The sequence below is a fragment of the Pyrgilauda ruficollis genome, unplaced genomic scaffold (genome assembly GCF_017590135.1).
Source record: "Pyrgilauda ruficollis isolate IOZ18807 unplaced genomic scaffold, ASM1759013v1 scaffold146, whole genome shotgun sequence".
Classification (NCBI taxonomy): Eukaryota; Metazoa; Chordata; class Aves; order Passeriformes; family Passeridae; genus Pyrgilauda; species Pyrgilauda ruficollis.
In genome coordinates this window covers 612,010-636,702 of record NW_024513210.1, presented here as the reverse complement: position 1 = coordinate 636,702, position 24,693 = coordinate 612,010, and the positions used below count along the sequence as shown (strand labels likewise).

The window sequence follows — 24,693 nt, the reverse complement described above, 5'->3', positions numbered from 1 at the left end:
TGCTTTCTAATATTAATCCCTCAGTCATTACTGTTAGTAACAGCTCCCTCTTAAGTGTTTGCGGCAGCTGCTCAACACAAAATCATACTTTCCTGAGGATCTGAAAAATTGCAGCCAGCTGCCTCCAGTTGTTCAGTTTTCTTAGAGCTGCTCTGTCCAAGAGACTCCCCCCACTCCACGGCCACCCCCTTTCCCTGCTGGAATGGAGCACACAGAGAGGTCCCCATGGACTCACCCCTCCCAGGCAGGGGCACTTGCCAGCACAGCCGTGCGCGGTCCGACAGGCGCTTCCACTCCTGCTCCGGAGCTGGAAAGCCGCTGGGCTTCACCCAGAACATCCCTGCACCCTCGGCCTCATCCCCTGGAACTGCGGGCAGTGCCGCCAGGGATTGCTTCACCTTACAGGTACTCCTTGGTGTCATTGAAATGCAAACAAAGCCAAACAATTCCCGTATTCGCCACCTTGGTGTAACATGAGACAAATACTCCTGCCATAGAGGATTCGAACCACAACATTTTCATATCTGATCAGCAGTCAGAAATTTTACAAAAAAAAAAAAAAAAAAAAGAGCCAGTTCAGCCATAACAGATGGATGCTGCTCAAGCTATAAAGTTTATTATATATATATATGTAAAACAATAAGAAAACCTGGAAACAGGAGCAACCAGCCACTTCCTCCCGTCTAGAACACCTAGCAAATGAACTTATACAATGCAGTGACACAAGGAGATTTGGGTTTAGGGAAGCAACAGTCCGAAATACTAAGAAACCTATTACTCAAGGTACTAGATGGAAGACAGCAGTCAAACTTACCAGAGGAAGAAGACTGGGAAATTCTATGGGACACTACAAGAATAGCTTAGTTCCTCTGAAAGAGAAAAATTAGTGCAATCAGTAGATGAGTAGCTCCCAGAGGTGTAACTCAAGGACTGCAGGAAAAACATACTGGAAAGGGAAAAGATGGGGAAAGCAAGTATTTAACGATAAATAAGGTTGGTGAAGGCTCACAGACAAAAGAGGACAAAAATCATGGATATGTTCACAGGGTCTCTACAGAAAAAAATTAAGATGCAACTGAAGCAAGACAACTGGCACTGCACTGTTCCTAGGAAGGTAAGAGCACTTTTGCAGCACCAGACAGCAACCAGTTCTTCCTTAGGAGCTGCACTCCCATCATTAAACAGCCTGGAGACAGTGGAGATGGGTGGGTGCAGCTCATCTTGAGAGGGCTTCACTCAGACTCTCCATAACAGCTTGGCCAGGGGCTCAGCCTGGCTGTCATCTCGCTTTTTGCCTCAGGCCTCCTGCAATCCTGAGTAACGCTGGCTATTCCCTGTGAATAGCCCTATCCACCCAGGACAGCAGAGTAATGCTGCATAATCCCATGAATAAAACCAGTTAAGGTAAGTGTTACTGGCTGTAGAGGACTAAAAGCTCTTAGCAAGCAGCAGTGCCAGGAAAGGAGGAAAGAACTGAGATTCACCTCTCTGTATTGGGCGAGGTAATACACTCATTACAGCCACAGGCTGCACGCTGAGATTTTTGTCTCTGTCTCAACACTGAGTAAGACTGGTTTACAAAGGAACAAGCACTGCTCGCCTCAGATCATATCCAACAGGAGGCTGGGTTCCAGCTGAACGCTTGTCACACTGCCTAACACAAAATCGAGCTCGGTTTGTTTGCTGCACCGAAAGTGCCTGCAGCAGCTGCTGTTCAAAAGGCACCTGACTTCCCGAGCAAAGCAAAACAACTCTTAAATTATTGCAGCAGCTAGCTCTGGCAGAAACAGAGAGAGGATGTAGTGTCCAGCAGAGTGATATAAATCAAAGCAAGGAGGGAGGGGAGCTGCCATCAGTGCAGCCCTGGATAATGCAGTCAAACAGGATGTGATGAGATAAGGCTGTGTGTGGCCTTGCACACCATCCAGTCAGTTACATTCGAGATAAAGGAAACACAGCACAGAGCCTTGCTGCCCTAAGGAGGGGAGCAAAAAAGCCCACAACCCAACAACAAAACCCCAAGGCCAGCACTGATCCCTCTAGTCTGGCCAGCTTGGAGATCCATCCTGAGCAATGGGCAGCTCCTGCCCAGCTCCAGGCCACATCACAAGGCCACCAGCCCGGGACTGACAGAATGACTACTGGGTGATTTATGTCTCAGCTGGGAGAGAAAAACGAGCCAGCAAGGGCAGCAGAGATTGACACTGCCAGGTTGTGCTGGGACTGAGCCACGCACTGGGCTGGCCCCAGCTCTCAAAGGAACAGTGGAATTCCTGGGGAGTCACTGTTATCTCCCATGTGGGAACTGTTCCCAGAGCTCCCCATTCTCCCTGACTTTCCAAGACATGTGGCATGTGTTTCACAGCTTCCCAAACAGATGAAGGTTGTGGCAGGGTGAAAATGGTCAGTCACCCTGGTGCTAGCAGCAGCAGCCACCAGGAGTCATTCTCCCTGGAGCTGGTCAGAAAGCAAGGAACCAGGAGGGAGTCAGATAATCACATCCCTTCACAGAAGCATTGGTAGTGTCAGCTCACACAGGAAAATTGTAACTGTCCCTTTAGGTACAGACAAGTGTAGATACTGACTGACTAAAATTACTTGATAATGACCAAACCAAGCCAGAGACAAATAAATAAATCAAGCTGAGCATCTTCCCAAAGAGTATTATTCACTTAATTATAAAAGGATAGGGAACCTTCAATAGCAATCTAAAAAAACCTTGCTCCTAAACTCGCCAAAACTCAGTTGTCCAGAAAATCTCACCAATAGGCTCAAAAGCCCTCATTTTACCTATGGAAAAAAATAGAGGATGAAGATGTAAGTGAACCACCCAATGGAAAAATCAGAATAAGGTTAAAATCTAGACAATCATTCAAGGCAAGAAAAGGTTAATTTTAAAAGTGATCTGCAATCGCAAGTGGTAACTTCAGAGGGGCTCATGTCTGGAAATAAGCATCTTTTAAGGGTTTGCTGACAAGTAACACTAAGCTGAGACTCACAATGCCCACTTTATGATATCAAAATCAAATTCTTATTTCCTAATCCTGCCTCCTGCTCAGGGCATCTTTCAATCTCTTGTCCAGGACTCAAAGATAGATGTTCCAGCAAAGGAACTGTGACACACCTAGCTTCCCATGACACTAATGGCAGAACTGAACATGAGCTCAGACAAGAGACAGATGTTTGCTAATCTCACCCAATGCAGTGAAAATGTTTAGCTCCAAAACCACAGTCAGTCTCCAAGAAAAGAAATAGCTGAACCTGGGCTACGAGACTTCCAAGAGAATAGACAGACAGTGATCACACAACCCATGAATGCAGTCAAATTTCCCCTTTCTGTGGTGCTTGCAGGTGGTCTGTGTTGTGGGCATGACCTGTCTGGTCAGGACTAAGCCCTCTACTAAAGGCTCAAGACAAATGCAAATCACTAACAGGCAGAACAGGTATATAAAGTGGGACTAATGCTCAGTGCTCTTTTGAGTTTCCCTCCTTCAGTCAACCAATTACACGTGTGCTTTGATTTTACAGTAGTCAGGCATGAGTTTAAAGGGGCTTTCATAAGGCAATGCCTAAGCAAAGAACAGCCACGATGAAACACCCGCATCAAATGAACAAAGCCTACCATGGCTACCAACCCAGCTGCACTCTGCTGGGGTATCCAGACACCAGCTCAGTTTTGGGGTACACACTCCATCTGCACCCTGCAGCAGATCAACATTCACTGCTTACACATTCAGTTCTAAAGGCTGACACTGCAGAAAGGCAGCATTTCCAAAAAACAGTGTGAAATTTCCTAGCAAACACACACCAGACATTTCTGCCAGATTCCAGTGCTCCTACCCGTTTGATACAAGCGACAGTAAAGCCACCCTCAACTCAGACCAGTGTAATTTTGAGTTCAGAACTCTTTCTTCTCTCTAAACGTGGCATAAACATGCCATCATCTCCAACCTGCTGAACACAGAGTGATTTCACAGGAAGCAAATGAAAATCATGAGAATCTGTAATTATAACCCCCAACTCTCAAGCAGGAATCAGTTAAAAAAAAAAAAAAAAAAAAAAAAAAAAAAAAAAAAAAAAAAAAAAAAAAAAAAAAAAAAAAAAAAAAGAAAGAAATGTCAAAAACTGAAAAACAAAGTTGCCCCCAGATATTACAGGAAAGTATGAACCTTCTGATTTACCTCTTTGCCCTTCCAGACCCTTCTTGCCAGGAAGGTCAACAGGTTATATACCTTCTGCTGGATTAATCTACAGGAGAGCAAGGGCAGCTAGCCAAGCAAAACTGGATTCTTAAAGGGACACAGCCAACCACAGACTCTGCTCCAGTTTTTAAAGCATGTTCTTACAAATAAAACCTGTGACCAAAAGCAGTGGAAAAAGATGCTGCTACTCTATTTTTCAGTTCACATACTGGATGGATAGAAGCAGAGATTTACATGTTCTACCTGCAGTTATTTTCTTTTGATCACATAGATCCTTCACAAACAAGTAGAGGCAGCGAAATAAATATAATTTTATTATTTTATTTTCATAAAGCTAATTCAAAGAGCAGAGAGTGTGCTTGGATATCATCTTCTTACACAAACCTCTCTTTTACATCTTTTTTTTCCCCCTAAGCTGACAAGATTTTCAAACAAAAAGACCTGCCTAAGTCCTGCTAGTCTGGTACAAATGAGCTTTATTTCAATGAGCTTACAGAGATGTATGATCAGGTGAAATGAACTTAGGACACATTAATAAATCCTCCCTTTCCATTTCAGTATACACCTGCTCCACGTTCTCTTGACATTCCCTCCTCAATTCAAGCAGTGCAGGTTACAAGAGATTACACTTTGCCTGGACATCTGTCATTAATGGTTACCATACTGTTGGAAGGGAGGCACTTTGAGGGCTATCCTGATTTGTTTTCTCCTTGGCAATAGCAAAGCAGATGTTCCAAAGGCTTGCACCAGGCTCTGAAAGCCACTGGCACTCATGTCTCAGAACTACAGGAGGGTAAAACACCTAGCCTTTGGCAATCACATTCTAACGAAGGTAAGAACAAGGTAATTATAAACCTACAAGAGAACAGAAAAACAGAGCCAGTGACTCAGCCAGTAGCACCAGGAACTGGAAAACCTGCCCCTCCCTAGCAGGAAAACGTCTAATTCATATGGTGTTAAAAACAAAGGGGAGTGACTGCATCATCTCCAGAAAAAGGAGGACCCAAGGGGCAGGAACAATAAAACCAAAAACCTACCAAACCCTTCCCCCATTCCCAAAAAACCCCAAGTACTCAAAACACCACTGCCTACCCCTAAAAAAACTCTTTCTAATAATCTAGTCTCAGATCTTGTAATGAGCCCCATGCATGCCAACTCATGGCTTTTTTACAAGGCTCTACAAAGGAACATGACGGGCATTTATTTAGCATGGTTGTTGGCAGAAGTTGCAAAGAGATGAACATCCGTTACTGTAAATCCTAATAAACTTGATTGCTCCTCAAAGGAAGATAGAAATGCTGTGAAGGTAAAAAATGAAAAGAACACAGTGACCAACGAAATAAGTTTAGATTTAAAATAGCATTTGCTACTCTCTACGGAAATCACAGCTAAAAATTACTTCAGATTGGCCTTGGAGAGCACTGATCATATTATTAAAAAATTGACTAATGGCTTCAAAACTATGCATAATGATATATGTGATATATGAGGCGCAAACAGAACCAACAGATAGAGAGGGCATCCGCTGGGTTGCTGCAGGGATCTTTGCTAGCCCAGTTGTCTTTGACATCCTGAAGATCTAAGATTGACTCAAAGTAATGTTAATGGAACTTGCCGGTGATACAGAATGAAGTTTACAAGCACCAGTGGGTAGAAACAATTCAAAGGGTGTTAGTGTAAAAAAGAAAACAAGAGAGAAAAAAAGAAGCAAGGGAGACAAATAGGACTATGTGGGAAAAGTAATGCAAAGAAAACCCAGAGATAAAATCAAAGAAAAAGCCCTGACAGAAGTAGGCAAGAGTGAGAATGCCGAACAAATGAGAGAGTTGTCTGCAAAGCAAATGCTTCTGCAAAATGACCGATGTGACTTTAATCTGCCCGGGCTCAGATATCACTGCAGGCAAGGAAGAGAGATTAATCACTCCAACTCGTGGAATATTGGATCTCATTCTGACAAAGAAACACAGATAAACTGAAGAAAGTCAAGAGTATAAAAAACCTCCAATAAATAGACCTAGACAATTGAAAAATACTATTATACCCTCATTAGTAGCTTGTAAGAACTTAGAAGATGCAAATGCAGAGAGAAATAATAACCAATCATTTCAGAGAAATACACACTAAGGCAAAAACTGCTGCAGTAGAGTAAGAAAATTTTTCTGATGTACATTAGGTGATGAAAAGCTTGCCCCAGAAAACTTTTACATGCCACGGGGGAGTGGGAGGGAAGAACCAAACCAAACCCCAAACCTAACAAATGAACAAAAGACAAACATGAGCTATCGGGAAAGTATAATAGATTTTTTTTAAAAAGGTAATACTAAGTTTTACATTTTTAAGATACAGTCGTGATCAGATAAAACAGAAAATTGTTTTGCTATAACAGGAGCTACTGTAAATATGGTCCAAGGAACTACTTAAGGTGGGGAAAAATGGAAATATTGTAAAGAAAATGTCCCCATTCTTCTCCCACCCTTCACCTCGAGTGACTGCACCCCCTGCTCCAGACACCAGCACATGACCATATGATTAACTTGACTGGAGAACGAACAGATGTGGCTGGAAACCAATTTGCTAAAACTGATAAAACTGGCTAAGAGTGTTACTTTTCCTCTGGATCAGTCCCGGGGCAGTGAACGGCAGTGCCAATGCCCCTGCCAGTGACAAAGCACAGAGATGTGACAAGTAAGGAAATGGGCACTTTGAGGCTCTGGGGACATATCCACAGCAATGCCAGCAGCTGAACCCTTTGTGGACGCACCCCTTGGCTTACAGTGGGATGGAACCAAGAGCTGAAAGATACAGAAAAGGACATGTAATACCAAGGAAGGAAAGCTGTGAATGAGCATGCAAACAGAGATGAAAGCTGTAACTCTTGGAAACTACTTTCCAGTAACTCTCAGAAACTACTTTTCAGTAACTCTCTCAAAACTCTACTTACTCTGCTTGAATTCTGTGAAACTAGTACCTGAGTAAAAAAACCAACAGCAACTGTGATTTTATGTAAGCCACAGACAAGATAAGGTGCCATGGAGCCCTCTTTAAAGCTTGGCAGAGCTATTTTCATACCATTTTCCCACAGAGGTTCTTCAATATAGCAACACTGAAATGCTTATCACAATAACAGACTAAAATACCTCAAAACCATCGGTAGCATTAATTTAAAAATCCAAAATAGAGTCAGAATCCAAGACAGTGGAGAAATTCCTGGTAACCATTCTCACACACATTTATTTGCTTCCAGGATCACCTCCAAGAGGACACAAACAATGAGCTGATAGCCCAGTTTAGAGATTGATTGTTGCATGCTTAAGTTTGAGGGAGCCATTCCCACTGGGATTTAGGAAAACCTGAAAAGATGACTGCACCCACTGCAAAAAAACCCTGAAAAGGTGACTGGCTGCCCTTCACTCTGCCAGCCTGAATTCCAGAGAAAACCAGAGTCCCTCAGCAACCAGCAGCCCCTAAAAAATAAGTCTCTCTGTACTGACTACAGGACGATCCCAGGCTCTTCTCTGTCATGAGAACAAGCTATCGAAACCAAAAGGCTTTAAGTGCACAGGTGAGTGTACAGCAGCATCAGCCCAGCCCTTGCTGCGTACCCACTGTGCTTTCCCCCTTGCTCTGCTCCTCCCCGTCACTCTCTGCCCTGTCCTGCTGCCCACTTCCTTCTGCGGGAGAACAATAAAACCTCTCACATCCACCCCGACAGATGGACAGACAGGTGAACCAATGCTCGGCTCACTCTGCACACAGACCCTGCCTTCAGGTCCTGGCAAAGCCGACCTGTCCCCAGTAACAGGAAAAGAGAAAAATAAATCCGATCCCTAAATCTCCCTTCCTGCTGTTCAGCACTTGAAAATTATTTGGCATTGCTTATTCGTAGAGGAATCGCATAACCCAACTCTTAAGGTTAGAAAGTAACATGAGTGTAACTCCAGGTTAAACAAAAACAAAGTTGGTAATTAGTTGTGGTTAGTTCTGAGTTTTTGTTTGTTTTTGTTTGGGTTTTTATTTAACATATGTGATCATTCACTGTAAAACACTTTACAAAAGTCTTTAAAACATGTAGAGTTACACTTCTTCCCCCTTCTGAAAAAAAAGCCTCATCTTTAGCATCCCATGCAAGAAATGGTTTAAACGGAATTATCTGCATAAGATAAAAGATTACTCCGGAAAGCTTTTTGTTTGGCTTTTTTGTGTGCGCTCGGTTTGTTTGGGGTTTCTTTAATCCTTTCCTGTGGCATGCCACCAAAACTCAACTCTTAACTTCAGAATAACTGAACTGGGAAAACATCCCCTCATCTTTCGGTAAATGCCCTACAACAACCTACGTACCCTCTCACAGATAGGCTTCCTTATAATTTTTTTTCTGTTTTCTCCCAAAAATAACCTTCCATAATTTAAATTATAATTCACTACTGCTCCTCCTTTCACTCCCGCCAAGCACTTTTCTAACGAACCATACAGAAACCGCTTTTTTTTTTTTTTTTTTCCCCCTCCCCATTAGCGCTGCAGTTTTCAGCGACCGAGTTCCCGAAGTGGCAGCGCCGGCAGCCCCTTCCCGGCGGGGGAAGCCGCCGGAGGCTCCATTGAGGATGTTCCCATCGCTTCCTTTGTACGCCTGTGCCTCGCCTGTCGCACACGAGCGGCTCCGCACCCTCCCTTCCAGCCCGTCTCCCGCGGCACCCGCGCCAAAGCCATCGCGGAGCAGCGTGTCCCGACCTGAGCGAGGCAAGAGCGGCTGCTGTTCCGCAGGGGCAGCGGGGACCGGCTTCAAATCCTCCTTCAGCTCCAGGACTTTCTGCCAAGAGAGCACCGAGCGCTGTTACTGCGCGCCTGCCCCTCGCTCCCGCCCGATCCCCACCTCCGAGCCCGCAGGGGTGGGAGCGGGGGCTGGGACGGGGGAGCGGGCGGCTCAGCCTCCCGCTCGGCATCGTCGCCGCCGCCAAGTCGCAGAGAAAAAAAGTTGGCGAGGAGCGGCTCGGGGTGGGCCCGCGGGGCTCCCCCTTGCCGGTCCCGCGGCGGCGGGGAGAGGCGAACAATGCCGGGCCGGGCGGGTGGCCGGGAGGGGATGGGACGGGATGGAATGGGATGGAATGGGAGCGGGGGGGCAGCCGGGCCGGCGGGAGCGGAGGCACAAAGCGCACACTCACCTGAGGAGCGCGGCGCGGCCGGCGGTTCCTGCGGGGGGGGGGGGGGGGGGGGGCGGCCGGGCAGGAGTTTGGGAGGAAAAGGGAGGGTTTTTATTTCCCCTGGAGTTTGAAAGGAGGAAGTGAGGAATGCGAGGAATGAGAGTTGGTATGAAATGAAGGCGGCCGAGGGAGGGAGGGACTGCCGGCTAAGGCAGGGGCTGGGACGGGGCTGGGAGGGGACTGGCGGGGGGGGGGGGGGGGCAGCGGGAGAAGGGCCGAGGCGGAGTTGGGAACAAAACCCAGCGGGGCCGGGCGCTCCCCGGCCGGGGGCCGAATGTGACCGGGGCGGAGGGAACGCGGGCAATGGCCGGAAGAGGGGCCCGCGGGGGCGGGGGAAGGAAACTCCAGGCGGGCGGCCGGGAGCGGGGGAAGGGGGCGGCTCGGGAGCGGGCGGGACGCCGCCGCCTCCAGGAATCGAGAGCCGGCACGGCGCCCGGCGCGGGAGAACTCGGAGTGCGCGGCCCGGACGGACCGGCCTCGGATCCCCGGGAACGCCGCCGCTTGCCTGGTGCTTTCCCTGAGGCGATGGGCCAAGCGCCCGTGTGGGGACACCCCCCGCGCCGCCCGGGCAGGGACGCGGCTCCCGGGCTCCCCCCTGCGCGCCAGGCGCGGCCCGGCGGCCGTGATTCCCGGGCAGAGCCCGGCCGTGATTCCCAGGGCAGAGCCCGGCCGTGATTCCCAGGGCAGCACCGCGGAGCCACTGCGAAACAAGCAGCCCCAGCCCGACACGGCAGCCCAGCCAAGTACTCGCCCAGCCACCCGCAAAGCGGTGTCTCCCCGTGGCTTTTCTCAGTCTCACGTCGGAGCTGCTCCTTTCCTACCTGTTCATACAGGAATGCCGGCGTGCTGCGCTAGAAAATGCTGATTTGGGACTGAGAATCGCACGAGGGATGAAAAGCCACATCCCCAAAACAAAAGCAGTGGGAAACCAGCAAGTTTAGGAAATGTAGCTACGTCCTAGCAGCAGCTCGGGGAATGCGGCTGCAGCAGCAAACCAAACTTTTCCACGGCTCCGGCAGGTGATTTTGTCACAGGTGGCTGGAACTACCTGTGAAGAGTGATGAGATAGTTGGCTTTCTTTAAAACTTCAGTATATCGGAAAAACTGAGTTTTTTTGTAAGAACCCAAAGCTAAATAAGTTCCTAACTCTTTCAAATTGCAGTGAAAATTGCAGAAACCTGGAAACAGATCCTAAATGTGTCCTAAGGCCTCAGAAACCAGATGGCAAAACCCATCAATTTCATAAAAATAAGGTTTTCTGATACAACTGTAGAAATTAAGAGTATATACAGTATAAATAAGATGATGTCACAACATTCAGTGAAATGATTTTGGGGGTGTGTGTTTTGTTGGTTTTTTTTTATATAAAGCCCTGTAATTAATTAATTTAGTCACTTTCTATTAAGACATAATTAAAAAGCTGTATTATATTTTCTATTAAGCTGTGTTAAAAAAAAAAAAAAAAAACAACCCTATGTATATGAAAGGTAATTCACTTCTCATCACGTATAATCAGTGGGAATTCTAGGCCAGGTCTCATAATTATGTGACTAACATTGTTTTGCTCCCATTTCCTTGCCAAACCAACAGAGCTCAAAGAGAAGGAATTGAAACCTATTCCTTCCTGTGAATCATCACACAGATTGTTTGCAGGACTTCAGTCAGTTGCAGATGGAAATTCACTCAGGAGAATACAGGTTTTTTAGTGGTGGGTTGTTTGGGTTTTTTTACTGGAGGTAATGCAGAACTAAACAATTCTGCTTAGAACAGAAAGCTGAGAGAGTTGGGCAAACTTATCAGATTAATTCCCCAACCCTATTTGTACTCTATCAGAATGATTTTCCTATGCAGTTTTTAAAATAAAGCCCTTTTTTCCCCCCCACAGTAGATTAGTATTACTTTCCCTATGATAAATAAAGGGCTCAATTCAAATAGGCTTTAAAAAAATCATTTTTCACCAAAATTTTCAGCTGTTTTGTTGCAGACAGTGCAATGAGTTGCCTTGTATGGAGATGTTAATTGAATCAAATTAAATGATCAAAAATTTCAGCCTCTAGAATATATTCACCCATTTATGTATTCTTTAAATTGAGCAGGTTATGGTTACCAGAGCCTTTACCTTAAAGCATGTTGGTGAAGTTAGTTTGCTTCTGAATTTTTCTCCCATTGTGGAACAGCAGAAGTGACCTCCAGCTTCCAGTGAGGAAATAATAATCAATATAGAACACCTTAAGGGATGCAATGAGAAAACAGAAACTATAAAGTGTACAGTTCAAAAGACACAAGAGTTAACACTGGTACAGGATCTCTGCCTTCTTTCCTGGCAGGGCTTTCAGTTGTTGCCATGAGTTGTTCCTCACAGTGGGAGCCAGCTGTTTTCCCTGTTAGTAAGGGAGCCCTTACACATCAGTGTTGCTTTTCTGCTCTTTTTCATAACTGTATGCTGGGCCAAATCTCTTGGCCCTAGGATTACTTAAGGGACTTTCTTAGTTCTGAACTAGTTCCAAACAGCAGTTAGGTACAACAGTTTGATCCTGTGACAAACATGAGATTCCTGACTCTGCAAAAGAAGGAATCTGTCCATAGCTCTGTTTTACAGGACTACGCACAAACTCTTAACTCAACTTGTGAATCACAGGGAAGGGTTTTTCTTGTCTTCTGTACCAGGAACAGGAAACCTAACTCAATGTCACCTGAGAGATTTACAGAGCTGTTAATCCCAGCAAGCAGAGGGGCACACTAATTAATTATTAGTATAGGTATAATAATTATGCTAACAGCAGCAAAACCTCCTGTCTTACTGCCACCAAATTCAGCAGCAATACTTCAATGAGAGTGAGACTCAGCCCTAAAAGCACAAGAAATCATTCACTGTCTTTTTTTGTAAGCCCAAGAGCCTATAGCAGCCTAGGAGCCATTTCCATCTGCTAGGCTTGCCTTTAGGATTCCAATTTAACAATTTAATATGCTTCTTTAAGATCTCTCTGGGATTTCTAGAACGTAACATTCGCACATATGCAACTAATATTACTGTGTTAAGAAGAAATGCCCAGTCGTGTTTCCCACTTAAATTTTCTCTCTCCTCTAAGACTAATTTGGCTCAGATGGAAATAGTGGAAAAAAACAGAGGTGCTTGAAGAATAGGGCTTGCATGTTGACAGCTGTGCCAGTTTTTGATTGTCAGATCCATCATATCTCCTCCTACTGAAGTTCATTCATCTCTCAGTGGAAATAGGAAAATATAATCACTTCAACTTGATGTTCTTCCTAGCCTTGTCTGACTTCAGTATCTGATTCAGGAAACATATGTTAATGTGCTTCAACAGTTAAATGGGCTCAGATGGAAGGTGGGAAAATGCAGTAAGTACCATCTCAAATGCCCTAGCTGGATGCTGGGAACAACATTGGAAACCTGGAACAGAGAGATTGAACTAGCTTAAACAATCAAAACAGAAACCAGGAATTACAGCGTAGGACTTGATAATACTGGGGGAGGGAGGGGGTAAAAGTATTAGAGACACTACCCTTACATTTATTCCCAGATTTCCAAGTGTATGGGAAAAATATCCAACACCACAAAGAAAGGGAACTGAGAATTACAAAGGAAAAGAGTAAGAAGACAGATGATATTCAAGAAATAGAAAGAAACTGAGGTAATAAGTCACAGAGAAGGAATAAAGTACACCCACAAGTGACAGCAAAATAAAAACAGTCATTTAGAATTAAAGACTTTTCAATATATAAATTAGTTTATTTTCATTTAGATATAAAAGTTATAAATACAATTAATGTAAAACAGTATCTGATAAAGACAACTGAATCAGTTCATCTGTCTGCATAATTTGACTGAGGGGCTGTGACATGATCATTTGAAGAAATAGCTTGAAGAGTCACTGCTGACAAGGCTAATTAAGTAAAAGGATGCTTTCTGGGCACACAGAAAATCATCTTGAATCAGAAATTAGCATCCTACCTTCAGGTCACCCCAAAATAACATAAGGCAGTTTCTTTCACACATTCCTAGTCAGAAGAATAATCAGACAGGTACACAAACCAACTTCCTTTCCTGGAAGGGCAGAGGGAATGCAGAACCATCACCCAAGACTTTAGAAGAGCACAGTTGGAAAGCACTGTCAGGTGTCATCCTCAGCCTGATGAGCAGGAAGGCACAAATCAGATCCATCAGCATTCAAGTTCTCTTCACAGACTGCTTTTCTGATAAGATCATCTCAAGGAAATATCTCAGCAGCTACTGAAAAATGCTCATCTGAAAGATACAAGAGCTGGACTTCTCAGCCTCAGTTCATTATTTTACAGTTACATACAGCGTTTACTTTGTGATTACAATCATTATTCTTTCTGGCCATATCAGAAAACGTCTTCACAAAGTTTTGTTAGTTTGAAAGCACAAGTGATATCTACTGCTGCAAAGACTCCAGAGACCAAAAGCAATATATCTGCTCTTTGCAGCTTGAAACAGAGTTAGTCTGCTGACAAGGACAATATCCAAAGCTGGAGAACAGCTAATTCTTGTCTCAGTAAAGGGACAGACTTCTCCAAACCATTGTGAATATAGGTAATAGGCAAGAAGCAGGCAAGACAGTAATTGTTCTGTGCTTCAATACACAGATGTGTGCACTGAGGCCTCCAGGCCACACCGTGCTGCAATCCACTCTGGTGAGTTAAGGCCACATGAATCAAGTGTTCCATGCTGTGACACAGTCTCCATACTGTACATCCAGTATTAAAAATGGAACATTGGAAGGACACATTGCAAAGCCTTGTGGTACAATTACATTAAAGTTACTGATGCCTTTGAAAATACCTGTAATCTCTTTTTGAGGTAACTCCTTCTTATAGGCAGGTTAAAATTGTTTATACGAAATCTACTTTACTATGTCATGCCTTGAGATAAACTCACATTAAAAAAAATAAAATTGGTCACAAACTTGTACCTAAAATGTAACAAATTTCATGAACAATGGCATAATTTAAAAATTTCTCATCAGTTTACAGTCTAGATTCAACCAATCAGAACACTGCTTTTCAGAAGTGGTACTGTATATTGTTACAATACTATCTTCTGCCAAATTCAGCCAGATTCTATCATCTATTCAGTCTCATTTTTCACATGGTTAGAAGTAACAGAAGTAGCAATGAATATAGTATCAGCCACTGAAAAGGGAGTGTTTGAGATTTGATTGTTCTTCATTTGGTAAAAAAGACTGTCAAGGGATGGAGAGAAATTAGAATACTGAAAGGGAAATGGAGTATCAATCTTAGCAGACAATCACTCCACAGAGTAAAAGTGTTGTATTAGAGCCAATTCCAGCTGTTCTCTTTTTTTTCTGAGTTCATCTGATTAGGAACTCTTGATTAGTATCATCTCCCAGGCTTTCTGGAAGCTTCAAGGTAAATTAACATTTAGCCATTATTTTTCTAATCCTAGCTGCAAGGAGTTCCAATAAGTGGGCTTAGCCCACTCCCATGCAGCATCTGTAAACAAGGATTCTAAGAGCAGAATCAACACCATTGACAGAAACATCACCTAGATTTCTTGGTCTTCCACAGTCCATGCAGAGGCTGCTCCCAAAGTAGTCTGCTGTCAACTCCCACAATGCTCTGAAGGCTGGAATTGGTTTTCTAATAAGCATGCAGAAATCCATCCTCCATTTCCCTTCCAATATGCTCTTCATTGCTACACCTGCAACTCTTACAAGATGTAGGGGTGGGATTGAGTTCCATGTTTCATGTCTGTTGTCCCTCACTCACAGACTAATTTACTGTCAAAGCTGGAGAGTCCAATAGCAAAGGCCTGAAGAGCACAGAGAGGGTAATTATAGTCCAGAGTGAACACATCTTCTGCTACACGACCAAACTGCATCACGATGTAGTCAGCTGGGGAGAAAAGACATTCAGAGATGAACAATTTCACAGTGCAGCCAAAGAAAAAAATAAACCACAATAACAACAACAACAAAAAAGCAAAACAAAACCCAACCACAAACCCACCCTCACATATGCCAGTCCCAAATATATGTGGGTTGGTGTATCCGTCCTTTCTCACCAGAGTGGCCTTGAAATCTGTCCTCTAGAGTGACTTTGCTATTCTAGAGATTATTTTTCTTCTCAGAACCAAAGCTCAAACCATTCTTTTGCTAGCCTGAAGGTGCTGTATTAAACCTTTTCTTTCATTTCAGGAAGCTTTCATTTGCCCCCTCTTTTGATGCAGTTATGGAGAGCAGAGTCTGCATCCACCCCAGAAAAAAGGCCTTATATAATTTTCCTGAGAGCTCAGAAGTCCCCAGTAATAATAAACTAGCTTCTTTTAGCCAGTTTCCCTCTTCTAGGAAGGGTGTCCTATTCCTCCCAACACTCATTAAATAAATTTTGTTCTCCCTGTTTAAGTAAGTCCCACACACTCTCCACCAGACTCTTACGGTCATTGTCATGGACAATCTGGAAGTTCTTCACTGAGGCCTGAGTGACCCTCCCATGGAAGTTCAAAACATAGGACTGAGTATCATCATTCCAGACTGGAGCCTTGTTGTGCAATTCAATGAGGTTCTCTAAATTTTTGTTTTGCCATTTTGACAGCAGACCTTCGTGCTCCTGTTCAGAAGAAAGAAATATATTTATCAGCTTTGGAATGGCCCTGCCTCTGAGTACCACCTCTCTTGTGTGTGCACTCTGTCACTTAGTTCCCTGTTTAATGAAACACACTGATAACTTAAACTCAGTCCTACTGAATACTTTCTGCAAGTACCAGGAAGATACTTTCATAGATTTCCAGTCCAAGCATTCCTTTTCACTCAATAAAGTAAAAAGAGTGACAGGGAAGGAAGTGTGTGTACAGGAAAGGGAGCAATTCAGAGTGCACAGATAATTGCCATCCTGCTGGCATGAATCCCTTCTGAGTCTCATAATCTTTCTCTGATCCTGTTGCATCCAGTTTCTACTTCTAACACTGTAAACTTTGAAATAAAAGAAAATAATCTGCAATTAACTGTGTAGTGCCAGGCCCTGAGGTGCTTCAGTAGAAATTCCAAAGGCTGCAGGAAAATGTAAGGTTAAAGGTCATCCTGTTGGGTCTAACGAGTGATGCCCAGTATGAAAACCAGAGAGAAATAAAACCAAAAAAATACAAAGAGGAAGTAAACCAGCATATTAAATTTGACAAACAATGAATTACAAGGGGATTCAGGTTGTAGTGAAACATGAGATATGATTTAATTTTAAAAGTTCTGCAACAAATAATATATGTTAAAACTCTGAAAAAAAAGTGTCCAAGCTTAAGGTACTAATAAGAAAAAATGCTCAGGAAACAACCTGTTGTGGAGGTCTGACTGATATGGCTATAGTATGTGCTTCAGTAGTATATAAAATACCATAGCAGATTTCTGAGGATAACCTAAACAAAACTTCCTGTTCAGTTTAATTACTTTTTGATTTTATCTTTATTTACTTTTTTAAAATGCAAAACAAACCGCTGAGAACTGGCACCAACTAAGTGCATTTAGATTTAGGAGAGAAAATTAAAGGCAGGCCCTTGGAACCATTACTGTACTAACTGGAGAGACGGCAACACCAACTGAAAGGCAATGAATAAATGAGCACTTCCAGATACAATTTTTCTGACCATTCACAAGAATTAAATCTCCTTTCTGGGCTCCCATGACTCTCTACTTCCATTCTTGAAGATTTTTTTTCTCTGACCTCAGGAAACACGTTCTTGTCCTACTCATATCTACTCTGAACATGGCTGCAGATACCATTTTCTAGCTTAAAACGTTGAGGTAAACACACCTTTCATTTGGTACCTCTTCTTTCTGCCTTTTGGTCTTCTCTCACCAAACACAAAACCCACATTAAGGGAACCTAACAATTTTCATCACACACCTTAACATACCTTCAGATACTGTTCTGTAAGCTTTTAGCTCTAATGTCTCTCATATCTATGAGAAATCCTCACTAGTCACAACAAAAATCCATCTTCTCCTCATCCCTCCTTCAAGAATCCTCCTTTTCTGCTACTCCTACAAAAAGGCTAACAACATTCTGATCAAAAATGATCAAAAGGAATTTATTCCCTTGCCATTACACCAGCAGTACCTTATCTGTCTATTGCCTATCTGTCACAATCCACATCCTGGCTAAGAATGTGAGCTCCTGGAGAAGCAAGCATGTCCAGTGTTCATCCAGCCCTCAGCACAACAGGGTCCCACCATGAGGGCGGCTTGCAGGTGCCACAGCAATGACAGAGATAAGTAAATCATATTTATCTTGACCAAAGGACCCATAAGGATACAAATACTATTCAGAAAGCTACAGATTAGGTAGAAGGCAAGAACAAATTAATCAACACATTTAGGCAAAATTGTATTTATTCTCCAGGAGACTTGCTAAAGCCCTGGCTCCTAAAAGCCCTGATTGTCAGTCACACCCAGGCCTCTACAGGGAAGTTTTAACCTCTTCCTTCAATCTGAAACATGACCAAACTTCATAACTCACATTTCGTGGACGGATTGGAATTCGCTTATGATTCATGTTCATTCCTGGAATGATCACGGACATTTTTCTGGGACCCTTAAATCCTAAGATATTTGTTTCCTGAAAGACAAGGAAAACTATTATTTTCAGTAAATGAGATACTTCACCTCAGGGAAGGAAAGACAGCAAAACTGAACTTGTATCACCATTTCTACTAGTCACTACAATTTTGCTGGCTACAACTGTAGCAGCAGTTACATATTTGCAACTTTGTTTAATCACTGGGAAGTGCTTTCTCGCCCTTCTCATTTAGAAAACACTGTTAGGAGATATGCATGGTATTAACTAATTTGGAGTGCATTTCTTACCTACCAAAATATTTACAACAAAATTATACAAGTGCAATTTCCAGGCATATGTTTTTTGCACCTGAGGCAGTAATGTGTTGAAATATTGCTAGTGAACAAGCCTTAACCATGACAGAAGGCAAAATATCTTTGACTTGACTCTATGTTGTCCGTATATCACCAGTTAGTCTAAAATATTTCTGAACAGTGAATGACATTTTTCTTCAGGTGCTGTTATTTGTGTTTAAGAACACACCAACAATTTTCTCTCAAATCATACTGTTTCACAAATGTTTAAGGACAAACCCAGGAAGGGAAGTATTCAGCAGCTATCCCAAGCTTCAATCTTAAGCAGATTTTTCCAGAGTACTGAAGGAGACTGCTCCAAGTGGATTGAGTACAAAAAGCAAAGGAAAAAAGTCCTGGTACTCTCAAACCATTCATTTAACAGTATCAGCCAAAATCCAAGGGTCCATTTAAAGTGTTCTGTAACAATATCCATGATAACCTTTAAAATTCTTAAAGACCAATTAAAAGCCAGAATCTTTTGGAAGTACTGAATTGATTGACAGAAGTGATACAGCTTCTCCTAACACATTAACGCATTTTGCAGACACAGACAAAGGTCTTTGGAGCTGCAGCCTCTATTATGTCACTTCAAAAAATCTAGGGGCATGTATAAAAATGAGGGTACTGATTTTCGTATTTAAACTTTACAAACTCCTTATACATAAAAGTTCAGAATTCTGAAAAGCTGACTTTATATTAACTGTCTGTGATCATTTTAACACCTTGCTGTGTCCAGCTAGGTAGGGAACTGAATACTATGTACAAAGAAAATATCTAGTAATACTTCTGTCAACAGGCTAGTACTGGAATTATCACATCAATTTATTCCCAAGTGCCCTTAAGATGAAGGGCAAAAGCAAACAATCAAGACACTGCTCCAGTAGGCTAATGTATCTTTAAGCTTCTGTAAGAAAAGTAAAAACACCTGTGAGAAAAATAAAAATCCTTACACTTCACAGCAACTGTTTCGTAGAGAACCTCAAATTTTACTCAAACTGTAGGACTGGAATACAAAATAATGTGACATGAGAACTCTTATGTAATTCTGTAGTCTCCACAAGTGCCTCCTTACTCTGAATCCTATACTGAGATGATTCACAAGAGCAGAAGAACTCTAAAACAGAGCTAGAGTGAATCACTATTTATCTTGGAAACACATCCTTACCACCAAGAAGCTGCTACTGAAAGAATACCAGCTCCCTCCTATACCTCAAAATGCCTTTGCTTCTGCAAAAACTAATTATGTTTCACAGGGTACTTCCAGTTCCTTCTCAGGGTCTACCAGATACCAGCTGGGCCAGAGGCAGTTCATTCTGTGGCTGGCTCCATGTAAAGCATGTGTGACTGGCCACACACTGAACTGGCCAGATAAGAAGGTCATAAGGATATTTGTTTAGATGTTTCTCCCACTCCTGACATTGTTTTGTTGGTTTTTTTTTTCATTAAACTGTTAAGAATTTATCTGTGAGGCCTCTGCCTCTTGTTGTATCTGGTTGAAATTGGTCACTTGGTTCCAAAGTTAAGTGGAGGAGGCTGGCAGCAGCACGATTTTGCAAGCTGTGTTTCCTCGGTAACCAGGCACAAAGAAAGGGGCACAAAGGGAGAGGCAGTACTTACATAACAAATAGCTGCAAGCTCCTGTCTTGTATGAGCCTTTTCCACTAGACTTTGTGCCTTGACTGGGTTAACACCATGGTCATAAACTGTAAATTTGGTTCCCATGAGGTTTGACCTAATGTCAGGTTATGGAAAAACACAGAAAGAGGCATCAGTAGAAAGTTTTGTCATCTTCTGAAAGTATTTGTACAACACAGCGAAAACACACATCTCCTGCCATCTGAATCTTCCTGCTGCCAGCTCAGTAAGGAGCTTCTATGATGTGCCCATGTGAGCCTGTAACCTATCCTGGAGAAGCATCTAGACAATTTCTTCTGAGTTGCCACAGTGAATGGTAATGCTGAAGAAGGCTGCCAATCCAAGTGAATACAGATTACATGGAGCAGAACAATGCAAGTTCATTCTCTCAGAATTTAAACCAGATTGCCAGTCATAACCATAACTCAATTAAAATCCTATCTCAACTGTCTATAGTTTTAATCTGTGGTTCTCACCTGAGTTTTCCAATGAAACTTTCCCCTTTCCGAGATAAATCAGTTGGATCAACTGATATGAGGTAATTGGATGTTTTGCTCTTCTTTCTTTTTCTCCCTGCAAGAAGGAATGTCTGGAAAAACAAAACTTCGATCAAGACTGGTGCTTCATAAGAATGCAGAGGCATTGCTATCCAAATTGTTATCTCTCCATTTCCTGTATGCACTCCCTCATTTGTTTTGTGCTAGTATTACTGTGTCCACAATTTTGTTCTCTTCCAAAGTGCACAGACTTAAATCCTATCCCTCCATCAGCTCACTTGGCAGTCTAGATTTAATGAACCTGTCCTTTCTAGTCTTCCCTCCTTTTCTTCTGGAGCAACTCAGTCTTCCTGCTCTTTTTTAACACTCAACATTTTTATTCTTTTTCAATTTCATCTTTCACAGTATTATGGCTTTTAAACAATGATGCAATCCCAATTACATGCTAATTCCCTCCTTAGTACCTTGGCCAAATATATCCTGTTCTCATCTGCATGATGGCTGTCCTCAGCTACTGGTTTCCTACCAAAAACTCTGTTGCACCAAAAATATTTTTTGGTAGGAGTACAATAGCCAAGATAATTTGTGCTGCTTCCAATACCTTTTTGTTGTCATCTCTTTCCAGATGCATGTAGTAAGTAGGGAAGAGCCCACGGTCCATTCCCTTTTTATCTCTAGTGATTCGACACTTGACACTAATTCCACGGGGTGCAGGGCGCAATGCAAAATCCTCCAAGTTCTCTACTTCTCCCAGCTGTGCATCTGCCTGAGGGGATGGACTACAGGAAGCACCTGTTTCCTATGGGAAGAAGCATCATATTAGCATATTAATATCAGATCAGAGACTCTGGTGTTCCATAAGAAAATAGTGCTTTGTTGAAACATAAGATATCATGTCTCCAGAAGATACAGGGGAAAGGAAGGTTAAACAAGATATCACCTGTGTTTCCTCAGAAGAAAGCAGCTGAAGGTTTTACTCTGAGGAAAGACTAGGTCTCCAAGGGGAAAAAAAGGGAGAAAAAGTACCCATTAAGCAGACATGAGTGATTTGCTGGAAAGGGAGAAATAGGATGAGATGCTGTAAATATTCTAAGCAAAGGACCTCTTTGCTTTTAGAACTTCAAACGCTATGGAAGATAAAAGAGTACGATAAAGCAGGACTGATGGATGCTGCAGTAAGAAGGGCTGGGATTTTGTGACTGAAATGAGTGCTGAGATTATGTTGGTACAGAACAATAGTAGAAATGGAGTAAGCTGCTGGTGGAACCATATCAAGTAAAGGTTGGAAGAGCCTTAGAACAATGTGTATAGTAAGGATGCACAGAGTAATCAAAGGAATTAAAATTGTAATGGAAGTCTGGTAGAGGTCAATAAAATATTTTTTTTTAGAGGTAGCTGAATCCTGTGAATTGTAGCACCCAAGAGATTCCTCTTTGACTGGGCCTTCAAGATGAAGTTGAAGGTTTATCCCCATTCCCAGCTACAGCCAGTAAGAAACCTGAGTGAATAGCACAGACACACATACATAGATTTGAAATTCACTGGAGGGTCTCACCCCTTCCCCCCTCCAGCACCCACCAGCCTGTATCTCCAGCACTTTGGACCCACAGCCCAGTCTCCCAAGAAGCTGACACCCAGACCTCTTGCACTACTATTGCAGGGCATCATACACAGCCACCTCACAAATACACTCAGGTGGGTCTCCCACAGCATGGACTTTGAAGGGTGTCCAGCATCCATGCTCAAACCCCATGGTCTTTATCTGGTCTGAGCTATCTCAGACCCTGTGTCTTCCTGATGCTGGTCTCTTCCAACTCACTGGCGAGCCCAGCACATAATTTGCCAACATATGTATGTATGTGTGTATGTATATCACACACACACATTCACATGAGAAATAGAAGTGGAGTTTCAGAAGAGAGTGAGACATGCTGAAGTAATCAAGGCACAAGGCTTAGGCAGACAATAATACTGTTCTGTAGTTGTTTACACACATCTGATGCCTTTTATCCCCTTTAATCCCTGTCTTTCCATGCTTATTACTCCCTGATCCACCTTGATACCCTTCTTTTCCCTCTTTAGTTTCTTCCCCCAAACATCCCATATGATCTTTGTCCAATCCCAGCATTCTCTGTTCCATTCCAGAATTCTGTTTCTCTTTGTATCTCACAATAAATGCTACAAACCTTCAGGAAGAAATCCCTCCTATATTTGCATGGCATTTCAGAGCTTCTCTGAGTCATTTTGGTGAATTTTGCAGAGACAATGGCCCAGTCTGTCTCCTTTAGGGGTGATGGTGCTGACTCACTGTGTTCCCATATTCTCTGATTAGGCTCCCTGGGATCCTCCACCCACAATTGTTCCTCTGATGTTGCTAAGTCTTTATGTTTAACTCAGTGTCCCTTCAGTCAGATAGCCTGACGATCTTGACCTTACTCTGCTTTCAGGGAATAATATTGCTGGCTACTGTACTTGCAGCTGCTGTACTTTAACCCAGTGCTCCAGGGGTTATCACTAAATCAGGCAAGTGCCCAGTGCTTACAAAAAATTGATTTCAAGACACTTACTGCAAAAGACTTCTCGCTGGATGCAGAACTAGGCCTCTCAGATTCAGGGTATGGTGAATGAGATACTGGTCTCTTACTAGCTTCTTCCTCTTCTGTGTCCTCCTCATCAAAATTCAAACTGCCTGAAATTCCTGTCAGAATACAGGATTAAGCATGTAATCTCTGAAAGAAGGTGTCACGAGTTCATGGCATCACTAATTCATATATGACTCTTGAATACTTATTCAAATTCTTAACTTCTGGTTTTTTAACTACTGATTCTTAATTTCTGTTTCAACTGCTGATTTTCTTCATGTGCTGTATCTCTTCCTGAGCTTTGTGATTCCAATTCCTACTGATATTTTGTAGCAGTCACTGTGCAGATGATTAAGCAGCTGTGAGGCCTTCATTAATATGGATTTTACTTGATATTCCAGGACATAACATATTGCTTAGTTTATGTTGTCATTGAATTAATTTTGCATATTTTCATGCAGAAAAGTCCTCCATGTCTTAAGAATAACAACAATAAAAGGAAATCCAGATCAATATGCTGACACCTATCCCATAAATTGAACTCCGTAGAGTTTACATCCTTTACTATTTCCCTCAGTCTTACACATGCTGAAACAGAGTATGTCAATTTTTCAGTAAGTGCCCCTCCTGTTCTCACATCAGTACCAAAAACTCAGCTCCATAAATACTAATAATGATTTGATTTCTAAAACTGAAGAACAGATTGAGAAGTTTCAGGATTTATTTAATCTTAACCTAAGCACACTCATGTAGAGATGACTGAGGGTATATAACTAAAATAACTCTGCATAAAGACATTTATGAAGAGGTTTGGTACACATCACTAGTTGGTGTGTGTCCTTCCACTTGGAACTGCATCATCAATTGGTCATTAGGAAGAAATTCACAGAAAGGGTGTCTGGGAGTTGGAAAGAGCTGCCCAGGGAGGTGGTGGAGTCACTGCCCCTGGAGGTGTTTAAGGGAAGACTGGATGTGGTACTTAGGTGCCATTGTCTAGGTGACAAAGTGGTGTTAGGTCATAGGTTGGACTCAATGACCTCAAATGTCTTTTCCAACCAAATTCATTCTGTGCATCCGAGATTTTATTCTGTGATTCTTTTAATTTGGCTGTAGAATGGAAATTTATCTAAAGCATTACAGACAGTGAATATAACCTGCTTAACTGAATTATTTTCTGAGAACATATATTATAACAATGCACTGACATGGCACTGCAAAGGGGCACTGCTGAAGTCTCAGATAAAACAGAAAAATCCAGTCTTAACAACCTGTCAGTAAACTTCCCAAGGGACATTTGGGAAGAGGAAAGGCGTTCACCCTGGTACTCCAGCCAATTTCAAAATTCACTGTTTATATTCTACCTCCACTAATTTCCCCTGAAGTTACTGGATGTTCTCTCCTCTTTCCTTTTCTAACTCTTGTGTAATGTTGCTATCTGTGGGTAAGCAGCTGTGCCATCTGAAAACTGGATGACAATATCTCTGTATGTGATAGTGCTGGTAGTACCTCAATACCTGCAGTGTACTGGAAACATTCTGGGAGACAAGCTCTGCAAAATAAAAACAAGCTGTATACTAAATTAAACACTAGCCATTATTTTACTGCAAAGTGCTTAGGCTGCATGCAACAAAAAAAAAAGGTTTCCTGTAGTACTGGCAGCAACTTAAGATACTTGG

The 24,693-nt window shown here is 42.7% G+C and overlaps 2 protein-coding genes across 3 annotated transcripts in view; both read right to left on the bottom strand.

The window, feature by feature from the left end:
• Nucleotides 1-9,383, bottom strand: part of TEAD4 (TEA domain transcription factor 4) — a 51,223-nt gene extending 41,840 nt beyond the window's left edge. The window contains exons 1-3 of one of the 2 annotated variants that reach the window (XM_041460611.1): nucleotides 9,359-9,383; nucleotides 8,928-9,006; nucleotides 815-869 (exon numbers count right to left, since the gene is read on the bottom strand). The gene's annotated coding sequence lies outside the window, so the exon portion shown is untranslated. Of the gene's footprint in view, nucleotides 1-814; nucleotides 870-8,927; nucleotides 9,237-9,358 lie in introns of those variants that run through there. The other variant, XM_041460610.1, reaches the window with a different exon arrangement.
• A 3,744-nt stretch (nucleotides 9,384-13,127) lies between these two features.
• The window catches only part of TULP3 (TUB like protein 3), a 32,335-nt gene continuing 20,769 nt past the window's right edge, over nucleotides 13,128-24,693 (bottom strand). Inside the window, exons 5-11 of the mRNA XM_041460637.1 lie at nucleotides 23,003-23,133; nucleotides 21,037-21,234; nucleotides 20,415-20,527; nucleotides 19,921-20,035; nucleotides 17,909-18,007; nucleotides 15,838-16,009; nucleotides 13,128-15,295 (exon numbers count right to left, since the gene is read on the bottom strand). Of these exons, the coding sequence (XP_041316571.1) occupies nucleotides 15,162-15,295; nucleotides 15,838-16,009; nucleotides 17,909-18,007; nucleotides 19,921-20,035; nucleotides 20,415-20,527; nucleotides 21,037-21,234; nucleotides 23,003-23,133 (962 nt within the window). The 3' untranslated portion in view covers nucleotides 13,128-15,161. The remainder of the gene's footprint in view (nucleotides 15,296-15,837; nucleotides 16,010-17,908; nucleotides 18,008-19,920; nucleotides 20,036-20,414; nucleotides 20,528-21,036; nucleotides 21,235-23,002; nucleotides 23,134-24,693) is intronic.